At 40.1% G+C, this 14,458-nt stretch overlaps 1 protein-coding gene across 2 annotated transcripts in view; it reads left to right on the forward strand.

Moving 5' to 3' along the window:
• Window positions 1-14,458, forward strand: part of Phex (phosphate regulating endopeptidase X-linked) — a 240,903-nt gene that overhangs the window by 184,051 nt on the left and 42,394 nt on the right. For both annotated transcript variants that reach the window (XM_055618656.1, XM_055618657.1), the window contains exon 15: window positions 994-1,052. In XM_055618656.1, the coding sequence (XP_055474631.1) occupies window positions 994-1,052 (59 nt within the window). The remainder of the gene's footprint in view (window positions 1-993; window positions 1,053-14,458) is intronic.

The raw sequence follows: 14,458 nt of genomic DNA on the forward strand, positions 1-14,458 counted from the left end.
GTGTGTGTGTGTGTGTGTGTGTGTGTGTGTGTGTGTGTGTGTGTGTGATGGTAGGTAGAAGTGTGCACATTCTATGATGTCCACACAGAGGTCAGAAGACAGCTTTCAGAAGTGGGTTTTCTCCTTCTACGATAGGTTCTAAGGGATTTGACTCAGGTCATCAAGATTGCAGGGTAAGCACTTCGCCTGCGGAGCCATCCTGTTAGTCTAGTACCTTCACTTTACAGGTGAAAACCAACCCTGGAAAGATTGGTGACCGATTCAACAAAACCCTGCTGGTTATAGAGATATTTCAGACATTTACAATTGAAATCAGAAAGCTTTTCACTGGAATGGGTAGACCCTCTCGTAGCATGGTTTTATATTTTTCATTTACCTTTAAATGAATCTCTGTGTTGGTGCCAATCTAAAATGGTACCATAGACAGGTCAGGAGTGCTGGAGGATAGAAAGGTAGCTGAACAGAACATGGCAAACATCAGCTTGCTGCTGTGTTTCCATCTTTAGAGGGAGCACTGCTGTTTGTAGAACTTTCGTTATTTCCAGATGTACTCATGTTGATTTTTCATTTGTTTATTGTTCTTGTTAATGAAAAGACAGACATTCCTAATGTTCTTTTTTTAAGTTATATTTATTTTTATTGCATGTGTTTAGGTGTTTTGCCTGGGTGTATGTCTGTGCATTATAGATTCCCTGGAACTGGAGTCACAAATGGTTATTAACCAACTGCCACGTGGGTACTGGCAATTGAACCAGTGTCCTCTGGAGGAGCAGCCAGTATGTTTAACCACTGAGCCATCTCTCCAGCCCTGTTAATTAATAGAGTCTTGACAAACTATGCTCACTTTCTGATAAGGTTGCTCATTCAACAGAGTAGGGACTCCAAATAAGGCAATAATTTCTCCTTGTGGCAGTATCTGTGTTATTTTATGGTTACTGTTTTTCTATCTGGATAATAATAGCTACCCTGTGACCTTTGTCTTTCTTTTTGCAGGTGGTTTACAAATCCAACAACGGTCAATGCCTTTTACAGTGCATCCACCAACCAGATACGTGAGTACCAGATTCATGATGGGGATTGCATTTATCGTGTAGTTTGCTTTTAATAGGATGGCCATCTTCACAATATTAATTTTTCCAATATTTCAACATCTTTCTATCTCCTATCATTTTCTTCAATTTCTTCTGTTTTCAATGTAAAGGACTTTCACTTCCCTTTTTTTATTAGTACATAAGAAAAATTTTACTTCACCATTGGCTTTTAAACTATAATAAGCAGAATTTGCATCACCACTGGCTTTTAAACTATATTAAGCAGAACCACAATGACGTTTTCCAGTAAAAGCAATACATTTTTTCCTTTCATAACCATATTGATGATCTTGTCCACCCTGTTCTAGATTTGATGGGAAAAATGGTGGCTAACTGGGGGCAATTTTTATTCTGGAAGCTTGACTATGTTCTAATTAACCCTAGGATGTAATGTTTTTAGGATGTTTATATCTGTATATGTAATTATATTTATTGCCCTGGTTAGCTTTAAGGGTCAGATTACAGTTTAGAGTTATCTAAGAGGATAGCCTTTATTGATTTATATATGAGAGAAATTGGTTTCAGCAGAACTTTCAATTGCACACACACATCTGAGAGAGAGAGAGAGAGAGAGAGAGAGAGAGAGAGAGAGAGAGAGACAGAGGGAGAGAGAGCAGACCAGCCTACTGTGGGGCAGTATCATTCCTAGGCAGATAGTAATGAACCAGCCTTGAAGTCAGCTTGCAAGCGGAATCTTCCATGTTTCCTCCTATACTTCTTTACCTGTGAAGTGAGTTCTTCTACCAGAGGCAATCTTGTGTAGAATGGCCAGCAGACCTACCTTCAAGTCCCTGCCTGCCTTCCCTCAATGATGGACCATGGTCAGGAACTCTAAACCAAACATGACCCTCTACCACAAAGTTGCCTTTGGTAAAGGGTATTTTCTCACAGGGTCAAAACTAAAGCCAGAGCAAATGCTATGGTTAACTTTTTAAATGGTCGAGGTTCCATAAGGTAAGAATTAAAAATCTGACAGAATCCAGCACTGGCATGAAAGATCCTGCTATGGACTGAAACATAAATTAAGCTACTCATATTGCAAGGCAAGTTGACAAAGTGTAGGAAAGCCAGAGAGGTGACTGCATATCAATGAAAATCATCTGCATTCCTGACCTATGCCAGGATTTTGATTCGTAGTATCATCTTCGGACTGTCAACAAAAACACCATAGGGGAGCCTGTTATAAGTGCAACTTCTCAGGCTTTAGCTTATACACAAACTTTAGATGTGAGGCTCAGAAATTTGTTATAATAAAACTTCAAATTGTTTCCCCTGAATGCTAATGTTTGAGGAATCTTCCACACAGAACACAAAACAAGGCAAAACGAAGCCCATGTGCGAATGCATGTGGCAGGGTTATTGAGAATAGAAGGAAAGGGAAATAGCTTCTGTGCCCCTGTTCATGGAAATGAACTAAGGTGGCACATTCATACAGAGTAATAGCATAAAAAAGTGAAAGTTACCTCACTCAGGATGATCTTTTCTAGTTCCCACCATTTACCTGCTAATTTCATGCTTTCCTTGTTTTTAATAGCTGAGTAGTATTCCACTGTGTAAATGTAGCACAGTTTCTGTATCCATTCCTCCTCTGAGGGACATCTGAGTCATTTCCAGGTTCTGGCTATTACGGATAACGTTGCTACAAACATGGTTGAGCATATTTCCTTGTTATGTACGTGAGCATATTTTGGATATATGTGTAGGAGTGGTACAGCTGGATCTTTTTTAAATTAAGTTTTTATTCCTTTATATGAATTACAGTTTATTTACTTTGTATCCCAGCTATAGCCCCATCCTTCTTTCCATCCCAATCCCACCCTCCCTCTCCCATCTCCTCCTATGCCCCTCTCCAAGTCCACGGATAAGGGAGGTCCTCTTCCCCTTCCATATGACTGTAGATTATCAGGTCTCATCAGGAATAGCTGCATTGTCCTCTGTGGCCTGGCAAGGCTGCTTCCCCCTCAGGGGGAGGTGATCAAAGAACCAGCCACTGAGTTCATGTCAGAGAAAAGTCCTGTTCCCCTGACTAGGGAACTCATTTGGATACTGAGCTGCCATGGGCTACATCTGAGCAGGGGTTCTAGGTTATATCTAAGAATGGTCCTTGGTTGGAGTATCAGTCTCAGAAATGACCCCTGTTCTCAGATATTTTGGTTCTGTTGCTCTCCTTGTGGAGCTCCTGTCCTCTCCAGGTCTTACTATCTCCCCTTTCTTTCCAAAGATGCCCTGCACTCTGCCCAAAGTTTGTTTATGATTTTCAGCATCTGCTTTGATATACTGCTGGGAAGAGTCTTTCAGAGGCCCTCTGTGGTAGGAGCCTGTCCTGTTTCCTGTTTTCTCCTTCTTCCAATGTCCTTCCCTTTTGTATTTCTGAGTGAGGATAGTTCATTTTACCCTGGGTCCTCCTTTTTGCTTAGCTTCTTTAGGTGGACAGATTTTAGTATGTTTATCATGTATTATATATCTAATATCCACTTATAAGTGAGTATATACCATGTGTGTCTTTCTACTTCTGGGATACCTCAGTCAGGATGATCTTCTTTAGATCCCACCATTTCCCTGCAAATTTCATGATTTTCTTGTTTTTAATTGCTGAGTAGTATTCTATTATGTACCACAATTTCGGTATCCAGTCCTCCATTGAGGTACATCTGGGTTGTTTTCAGGTTCTGGCTATTACGAATAAAGCTGCTGCAAATATGGTTGAGCTAATGTCCTTATTGTGTACTTGAGCATATTTTGGATATATGCGTAGGAGTGGTATAGCTGGATCTTGAGGAAGCACTAATCCTAACTATCTGAGAAAGCGCCAGATAGATTTCCAGAGTGGTTGTACAAGTTTACATTCCCACCAGCAGTGGAGGAGGGTTCCCCTTTCTCCACAAACTCTCCAGCATGCATCATTCCTTGAATTTTTGATCTAGTGAGAGTGACGTAACCCAGCAGCAGAAAGACACACATGGTATATACTCACTTATAAGTGGATATTAGCCATATGATATAGGATAAACATACTAAAATCCATAGTCCTAAAGAAGCTAAACAACAAGGAGGACCTCAGAAAGGCCTTAATCCTCATTCAGAAGGGCAAACAGGATAGACATCGAAAGTAGGAGAAGACAAGGAACAGGACAGGAGCCTTCCACAGAGGCCCTCGGAAAGACTACCCACCAGGGTATTGAAGGAGATACTGGGACTCATAGTTAAACTTTGGGCAGAGTGCTGGAATCCTTATGGAAGAAGAGGGAGATAGAAAGACCAGGAGGGGACAGGGACTCCATAAGGAGAACAACAGAGCCAAAATACCTGGGCCCGGGGCAGAGGGGGCTGCAGAGACTGATACTCCAACGAAGGACCATGAATGGGGAGGACCTAGAACCCCTGTTCAGAGGAAGCCCATAGGCTGCTCAGTTTCTAAGTGGGTTCCCTAGTAAGGGAAACAGGGGTGCTTTCTGACATGAACTCAGTGGCCAGCTCTTTGGTCACCTCTGCATTGAGGGTACAGCCTTGCCAGACCAAAGAGGAAAAGATGCAGACAGCCTTGATGAGACCTGATAAGCTAGGATCATATAGAAGGGGAGGAGGTCCTCCCCTATCAGGGGACTAGATAAAGGGCATAGGGGGAGAAGAGGGAGGGTGGGTGGGACCAGAAAGAGGTGAGGGAGGGGTTACAGTGGAGATATAAAGTGAATATATTGTAATAATTAAAAATTTAAAAAATTTAAAATAAGTGAAAGTTAGATGGTCTATTACGACACTTATTAACATAGATTTCACTAATGATTAGGTTAGGTTGTACAGCCAATCAGCAACTTAAGAAAATAAATGGAATATGATCCCTCTTATTAAAGTTGAAAAACATGCAAATAATTCTTTATGTTGTTTACAGTCATATCCACTTGTAGTAAAAGACATTCATGAGAAGGAAATATATCATATTTAGGTTTGTGGTGCTACCTCTTGTGGAGAGAGCTTACTGCTCCATATCAAACTTTTTAATTGATTAATTAATTTATTTTTGGCTTTCTGGGGTTTGGTGGCTACTGATCCCCAGGAACACGGGAGCAGAAACCATGAACTGGAGATTCAGCGCCTGGAAGAAAATGATGACTTTCAGGACCAACTTCTGGGAGGCAAATCAATTTTATTTGGGATGAATGAGGATTATATAGAAGTTTGGGGGAGGAGGTAGGGACATCCAGGGTGGGTATAGATCTTTGGCTGGAGGACTGAGGTGCTGAGATACCTCATTTACACAGAGAGGGATTCCAGGATTCTCAGGTGTTTGCTGAACCTGTTCTTTTTTAAAAAAATAATAATAAATTAAATTAATATATATTATAATTTATTCACTTTGTATTCCTGCTGTACCCCCTCTCTTGTCTCCTCCAAGTCCCACCCTTCCTCTCTCTTCTCCCCCCTATGCCATTTCCCTAGAACCCTGAGAGGAGAGGACCAGCTCCCCTTCTATATGACACTAGCTTATGGGATCTCATCAAGACCGACTGCATCATCTTCTTCTGTGGCCTGACAAGGCTGCACCCCCCAGAGGGAGGTGACCAAAGAGCCAGCCACTGAGTTCATGTCAGAGACAGCTGCTGTACCTCTTACTAGGAAACTCACTTGGAAACTGAGCAGCCTATGGGCTTCCTTTGAACAGGGGTTCTAGATCCTCTCCACACATGGTTCTTGGTTGGAGTATTGATCTTTGCAGGCCCCTCTGGGCCCAGATATTTTGGCTGTTGTTCTCCTTGTGGAATTCCCTGTCACCTCCAGGTCTTTCTACCTCTCTCTTCATCCATAAGGATTCCAGCACTCTGCCCAAAGTTTGGGTATCGGTCTCGGTATCTCATTCACTTCCCTGGTGGGTAAAGTTTTTCAGAGATCCTCTGTGGAAGGCTCCTCTCTTGTTCCTTCTCTTCTCCTATTTTCTATGTCTATCCTGTTTGCCCTTCTGAATGAGGATTAAGCATTTTCCCTAGCGTCCTCCTTGTTGGAAATCAATCTGGTGCTTTCACAGACAATTAGGAATAGTGCTACCTCAATACCCAGCTATACCACTCCTAGGCATATATCCAAAATATGATCAAGTACACAACAAGGACATTTGCTCAACCATGCTCCTAGCAGCTTTATTCATAATAGACAGAATCTGAAAACATCCTAGATGTCTCTCAATGGAGGAGGAATGGTTACAGAAATTGTGGTACATCTACACAATGGAATACTACTCAGCAATTAAAAACAAGGAAATCATGAAATTTGCAGGCAAATGGTGGGAACTAGAAAAGATCATCCTGAGTGTGGTATCCCAGAAGCAGAAAGACACACATGGTATAGATTCACTTATAAGTGGATATTAGCCATATATTATGGGATAAACATACTAAAATCTATAGCTGAACTGGTTCTTATTGGGAGAAAGGGAGTTGAACCTGTAATTTCCCTAAGGACATTCTTCAGGTAAAGAAGAGAAAGCTTTGCAAACAAATGGAGCTCAGGAGTTTCCAGTCATGGCTGACTTCGACCTTAGCAGCAAGGTTTCCTGACACCTTTTGGTTTTCCTTTATGTCTCCATGATGGCGTGCCTTAGGTTTCAGTCTGGTTCCTGTTCTGTTTGTTCCCATTCTCCACCTTTGTTCACTCTTCTAGTGAGAACATCTAATCTTGTGCTTTCAATATCATTTCTGCATTGTTGTACACATGATAGAATTTATAAGATTCACCATCCTTGCTCTTGTTGCCACTGTCTCTAAACTGGATGATAGGAAGAACCTTCTTACTGACCTTCCTGCTTCCATCTCATTTTCTCTGGACTGATCTGTTGATGGTTATATCATATCACCCCTGTCTTCAAATCCTTTATCCATATCTCATCTTACTGAGCTTAACAATTATTTGCAATGACCTAGAAACCTCATTTTTTTTTCCTGGTAAGGTCTCACGTATCCCAGGCTAGACTCAAACTACCAATGTAGCTGAAAATTGACCTTGAAATTTTGATGCGTCTGCCTCCATTTCCTAAATTCTGTAATTATATATGTGTATACCATCATAGAAGGCGTATGAAGTGCGAGGGCTGCAACTCACAGCCTGGTGCCTGATAGGCAAGCACTCTGCCAACTGAGCTCTATCTCCACCCCCAGCACTGTCGTTTCACTGCCTTTACTTACTCCACTCCCATCTCTTTGTCAGTTCAGCCAGGCTGGCTTTCTTTCTGTCCCTACAACACAGGGGTCACATATACTTCCCTGAGGGCATTTACACTTGTTTGTTTGTTTCCTTAAAATTTCCTCAAGTTATATGCATGGTTCATGCCCCCATTTACTTTTGATAGTGACTCTAGGAGCTCTTCTCAGTGAGGCATCAGGTCTAAGGTATGGCTAGTCAACTCATATGCCATAGGTTGTCCAAGTTGGACCTGGACCTTATAGGACTCTGTGGCCTACATTGCAGCTGGAGGATTAAGTTTAGTACTAGAGTTTCCTAATAGTCTTAAGAGTAATGAACAAAAGAAAACCAAGCAGATGGTGCTAATCTTTCACATGTCCATTAATTAATATAACCAATGAAGTTGTTAAATATTTTCAGTGTCACTTCTTAGTATGTAAATATTCATTATGCTGAAAATGTTGTTGCTTTCTTTAGGTCCAAAGTTCCAAGTTGGGAACCAAGCTGCGTATGTTACATGGAGACTTTGAGATTCCAATTTGAGATCTCAATCACAATTTAAATGTATTGTATTTATCTAAATCCATTAGATATAAAATTTCTACGGAGCAATGGTATACTGCTTAGATTTTTCATCCTATCATTTTTATTAACATGTTTTTAATTTATGTTTTATATTTATTTATATTTATGTAGGGGGTGTGGGTATGGCATGGAATATGTATGGAAGTGAGAGGACAACTTGTAGGAGTTAGTTTCCTTTTTTACCTTGTGGATTGTGGAGACTGAACTCAGGTTATGAGGCTTAGCAGCAAGCGTCTTTATCCACTGAGCCGTCTTACTGACTCAGCTTGCTTATTTTAATAGAACATTTTAAATGAAGAGCATTGTTTTACATAGTCAGGTGTCCCCAGATGAGTTTGTGGTGAAGTGTGTATACCCATCATAGAAAAGGCAGAGAGGTAAGGACTTCTTATGAGGTTTATTTATACAATATTTTTTTCTGATTGTTCTGGTGCTTAAGGCTACATTGCCTTAAGGTGTTTTGTGCTATCCTGCTTTTTATTTTCATCAGACAAGGGAAGTTCAGGTACAATTCTTTATTCTGTGGCTCATGTTTTCGCTTTGGAGTAATCTCTATACCCATTTGGTGGGATTCTGGGGTATGGTTGTCAGACAAGAAGCACAGGTGCCATGAGAACGCCTTAAAGGAGAACAAACTGGGCTATCCTGAACAGGGAGACTTCAGAAAGAAGTGAGTGATTTGAGTCTAAAAGATGAATGGCTCTTCATCTGTCAGAGTAGCTCTAGGGGAATCCTGAAGTCTATTCTTCACAACCTGTGAGTAATGCCCTAGTATCTCAAAAATTTTCGGGTTCCCTTGTTAGAAGCTGTACTTCTATGTCTGTAGATACTGTTATTTCTCTCCCTTCCTCCCTCCCTCCCCCTTCCCGCCTCTGTGTGTCTTTCAGTCTCTCTGTCTCTTACCCTTTCTGTCCCTATGTCTCTTTCTCTCTCTCTCCTCCCACCTTCCTCATAGCAATAAAGGTCAAACTTTCTTGAGAATCCAAAACAATGTCCAAATACTCATCTTTTTCTGCTTGACCAAGTAGAAATAAAAGGCAGCTAATGCCAGCTGAAGTAGAAAGATGGGAAAATGTCCTCAGAGTAAAATGACTCCAGCCATAGCTGGGCTTTTTCATCTTTCATCTCCATTTGGGGGTCAGCTTGTTAGGAGGGACAGACACTCTCCAAATGAATTTTTTGTCCATTTGTTCCCATATTATTACTGAGCTTGAAGTTTCACAGCCTGTGCCCTAAGCCAGGTTCAGCCATTGGTCCACAATAAGTCTAATAAAATAGACAAATTACTAATGATAGGTAGAAAACGATTTATTTAATATGCCAACATTGAGAAAAGGGACAGTTAGGTCAAGGAACTTCCTTCAAGTCTGTCTTTGGGGTTCTGAAGTGACATTAAAGTTTAATGTGACATTTTTTATTATATAATATTTAGAACATTCAAAAGAATCTATGCAGCATGGTGGCCCTTGTTAAGTTAGAAAGTATCTAAGGGGATGGAAAATCGACATGTGCCAATTAAAACATGATTCAGTGAAGAGCTGAAACCTTACCAGTGTCATCTGAGCTGCTAGTGTACTTCCCCATCCTACTCTCCCCGAATCACCACAGAGGTAACCAACAGCTTTTTTGATTTATTATTTTTGGGAGATATCACCATATAACTTTGACTGGTTTGCTGCCTGTTACCTAGACCATGCTGGCCTAGCACTCATAGAGACTACTGCCTTTCTCTCTCTCTCTTTAAAGTACTGGGATAAAAGCATACACCATTTGTGATGGGCTATGTTTATCTTCTAAAAACTAAAATGTTAATAATTTATGTAGGCATCTTAAATCGTATTACTTTCAACATAACCAAAATTTATCATGCTATAGACAGTCTTCAGAAATTATGGTTTTTCTTTTTCTTTTTTATATAAAGATTTATTTATTTATTATGTATATAGCATTCTGACTTCATGTACACCTGCATGCCAGAAGAGGGCACAGGATCTTACTACAGATGGTTGTGTACCACCATGTGGTTGCTGGGAATTGAAATCAGGACCTCTGGAAGAGCAGCCAGTGCTCTTAACTTCTGATCCATCTCTCCAGCCCAAGTTGTGGTTTTTCAATCAACATATCATTATTTTTTAAAACTTGATTCATGTATATAGGTTTTTTAATTACATGTGTGTCTGTGCCCCATGAGCTTGATTGACATGTGCAAAGGCCAGTAAAGGGCATCAGATCCCCTGGTACTAAAGTTACAGATAGTTGTAAGCTGTCATGTGGGTGCTGTGAATCTAACCTGGATTCTTTAGAAGAGCAGCCAGTGATCTTAAGCACTGAGCCATCTTTCTATTCCCATTATTTTGAGGTATATGTATTAGCATGTGGCAGCTTCTTTTTCTTTTCATTTCACTCTACATCGATGTATAGTATTCAGTTGTCTGATCATACACCCAGATTCTCTGTTCTGCTCTGGAGCACCCTCTCTATTCTCCTCCCTTGCAGATGTTCACTCCTAGGAGCAGGGCTTCTCTGAAGAGTTTTATGCATTGTCGTCTGAAGTCAGTCAGGTGATATTCCTCAGGGTGAAACTGCTTGTGGGGAAAGTATGCAAGTTCGCTACCAGATATCGCCAGATGCTTTTAAAAGTGGGTGTTCTAAATTCCAACAGTGTTTCTTTTGTTCCTCACTTTCATCAGCTCTTGGTATTTACAGACTTAATTGTCAACCAGTCTAGTAAGTGTAATAGGTCAGCTCTTACGCAAGAAAAGGGTGATGAGATTGTCTCTTCACTGGTGTTTCCATTTCTTTCAAATGTCACTAAAGGCTTACTGCTCCTTTGGGGAAATAAGTGTGTCTATTAATAGTTCTGTCTCCAGGGTTTCCCATTGCTATGCCTTTTTCTTGTCTGGGAAGGGCTGGCCCTATCCGAACATTTCTGAGGAAGTAGCCGTTTCAGGGTAACACAATGGATTCTAGAAATCTCATGGGCAGAGGGGTTTTAAAGCAAACAATTTGAAGCAGTATTTTAATTAAGAGATTCAAGCTGTTTCTATTTTCCTAATGACCAGTGCATGCTCTCATTGTAAATTACATTACTAGGCAAGATGACAAGGAATCCTCTGGGTGATTTTTTCCCCCTCTTTCATTTCGGATTTTCTGGACTACGAATTAAGACAGGTGGAATTTCTTTCTACATGTTTCCCCACTGCGTTTCCTGGGACTCCCCCATCCACTCCCAGCTGCCTCCTCTGTGCTTCACTGAAGAAGAGAAAAATGGAGGTGATTTTCTAAAATGAACATCTTTATTGATTAGGGGCTAATTCTGACAGCATGTGGCCATCTGTTTAATTGGGTTTCACATCTATGATGTAACTATACTTAGTAACATGATTTATGAAAATTTTCTTCATGTCTCATTATCATTTTCTGATTTATGCCTTTAAGTCTGCTGTTACATGCAGTAAAGACTTGAGTAGAAAGCAGGAAAACTTATAGATTTGTTATTCTTTCCTAATCCATGCTTTGGTGCAGCACCCTGAGGTTGGGGCTGTCTTTTGATGTTTAGTTATTTTTTTTTTCAGAAAAGTATTTTATTTGATGTTTAGTTATTTTTGCAGAGTGGTTAATACTTTCTGGCCATGTCAAGGTAGGTATCCATGTCTTCAGACATGAGTGTAGTGGGATTTGCTGATATAAATCTGTTATATTGGACATTGTAGTAAAGAGCTATCACCAATCTTAATTACATTTAAGTTGGTAGTTCAGTTAAAGAGGAGAGCAAGGAACTGAGATCGTTAACACCTCAGCCTATATTTTCCTAACTTTGTGACAACTATAAAACATACTATACCACTTTTCAAAGGGACAAAGTAAAAGCCTCAGAGGGAGAGCTTGAATGTCGACTCCATTGGTATAATTATGTGGCATGATGGAATTGGACTTTCTGGCTCTTACTGTCCTGTTTGCTGCATGATGGGCAGCCCATAGAGTGTTCTGGAAGTGTTTTGGAGGATAGATTTGTAAACTGCGAACACATGGCCAACATCAAAATTTGTATTTCTCAAACTGTTATGCCAGGCATCCCTTGGATCAACCCTGATGTTTACCAACAGAAGAATAGGTTAATACATTGTGCTTTAGTTGTACAACTGAGTGTTACTCATACAGCAATGAAGAAGAACATGCTATGATATGAGCACTATATGTTTGCCACTGACATAATGCTGAACGAAAGAAACCATGCAGCGGAAGAAATACTATTGTATCCCATGGGTATACAAATCAGGAGCAGAAAAAAAATTATCTGTATGATAGAAGTTAAAATAGTAGCAATCTTTATTGGGGGTATTGCCTGAGAGGAAATGTGCAGTTCTGTCTTAAACTAAGCAATGGTTGTATGGGTAGTATATGTTACAGCTTGTGCCTTGGCTGGGCTGTAGATATAGCTCAGTGTCAAGGTGCTTACCTAGTATATATGAGGCCCTGAGTTCCATTCCCAGTACTACACACAAAATATTTGCCTTATTCTGGGTAAGTAATGCCTCAATATAAGTAGCAATGTCTTTCCTTTTTCTTCATAAAGATATTTGGAATAGCAGATAGTAGACTTAGATATCCTGGCCATCTAAGAAGATTGACTAAGGCCAAATTTTTAGAGGTACAAATAAGGAAAACATTTTCTGTAAACTACCAGACCACAAATGTTTTCAGGTTTGCCACACAGCCTCAGTTTCTGAACTCTGCCTCTGTAGTAACAGTTAATCTATAAACCAAGTGAGCTTGGCTGGGCTTCAGTCAAGCTTTATTTATACAACAGACAGCAGACTGGACCAACTCATGGGCTATAGTTGCAGTGAAGCCTATGTATGAGAGAATTGGCTCCTGGGAGCTACTAAGGCAAATCTGACGCAGTCCATAGTTCTTTAACTCTAGTCAGGTGGTCGTAGTTGATGTAAGAGTGAGCTGCTCCTATGCAATTTTTATTTCTAGTAATATGGGTTGGTCTTTAGAATAAAGGTTGTTATATATCTTCATGTCACTGTGAATTTGTAGTATGCTTCATTTCAGTATTTAGTTTTTATATTTGTAAATCTGAAATCATATTAAACAATTATCTTAAGCAAATACAATCTTGGCTTGAAAACACGCATGGCCCATGGGCTAAACCCAACAGTTTTATTATCTTTACTGTTATACCCAAGAGATTTTGTTGCCCCACTTTAATTACAGATATTATGCTAAAGAAGATAATAAGCCTTTGCCCAGAGGCCGGGTTTATGCTGGCATCAAACCACAAAGTTAATCTTGAAATCAAACATAGATTTGTTTTCCTGTTAAGGATATCACTATGCAAACTGGGAGAATTTCTCGTTTTGTTATATCTGCTGAAAAACATAGATTGGAAGCCAGGTTAGTGGCTTCTACTGCGATTTAATGGAACTAAAATCTTGAATTGATTTGATGCTCCATTTGGAGACATAAGGAAACAAGGCAAATAGCTAGAATTTGGAAAGAGCATTCCATAATTATGGAGCTAGGAAGACACATCAGTGATTAACACAAATTTCTCATTATGCAGAACACAATTTACCTGTTGCTTGTATATTTAAATGTGTTGCAAGACCATAGAACAGTAAGAGTTCCAAACACTGACAAAAACTAATTAATTCAATATTAAATATGAAGTAAATATGAGATGTTTTTGACTGTGATTTCTTATGTTGCATTGCTATTACAGAAATAGGACATTTTAGTTATGAAAAAAATTACTGTTTTCCTACTAGCATTCTTCAGCATCTATTAAGTTAGTTTGTCTTTGGATTGTGTTATATAATATAAGGCCTGATTTTTCAAAAATTACTCTTTGAAGCACTGAGCCAGTGGTGTAATGGATAATGTGTTTGGCTACAGAACAAAAGATTAAAAAAAATTGTTCTTTGAGGGTCTGAGAAGATGAATGAGTGTGATGTGTTTGCTGTGCAAGCATTGTGACCTGATTTCAGATCTCCAGTACCCATATAAAACTTGGGCATGGTGACACATGTGTATAATCCCACTTCTAAGCACAGTAGATCGAGATTGAACCTCGTAAATCATACCTTCCAGCCAGCTTAGCCTACTTGATGAGCCCAAGTTTCAGTGAGTAACTCAATCACTGAACCAAGTAGTTTTCCAAAGTAAGGGGAACAAGGACTATTTCTAACAGGATCTCAAGGGCTGGCTCTTTGACCTCCCCCCCCCCAGGGGAGGAGCAGTCCTGTTAGGCCACAGAGGAAGACTTTGCAGCCAGCCCTGAAGATACCTGAGAAAACAGGGTTAGATGAAAGGGGAGGAGGTCCTCCCCTATCAGTGGACTTGGAAAGGGGCAGGGAGGAGACCAGGGAGAGAGTTGGGAAGGGGGAGGGAATGAGGGAGCGGGATACAGCTGGGACACAGAGTTAACAAATTGTAACTAAAAAGAAAAATAAAAATTAAAAAAAAAAGAAAATAAAGTGTAGAGCAATCCATGAAGTCTCCCAATGTCAACTATGATCTCCACATATACTTCAACACATGTGAACACACCCATCACACACACACACACACACACACACACACACACACACACACACACACAC

Source organism: Psammomys obesus, unplaced genomic scaffold, assembly GCF_907164565.1.
Source record: "Psammomys obesus unplaced genomic scaffold, mPsaObe1.curated_primary_1811, whole genome shotgun sequence".
NCBI classification, from domain to species: Eukaryota; Metazoa; Chordata; class Mammalia; order Rodentia; family Muridae; genus Psammomys; species Psammomys obesus.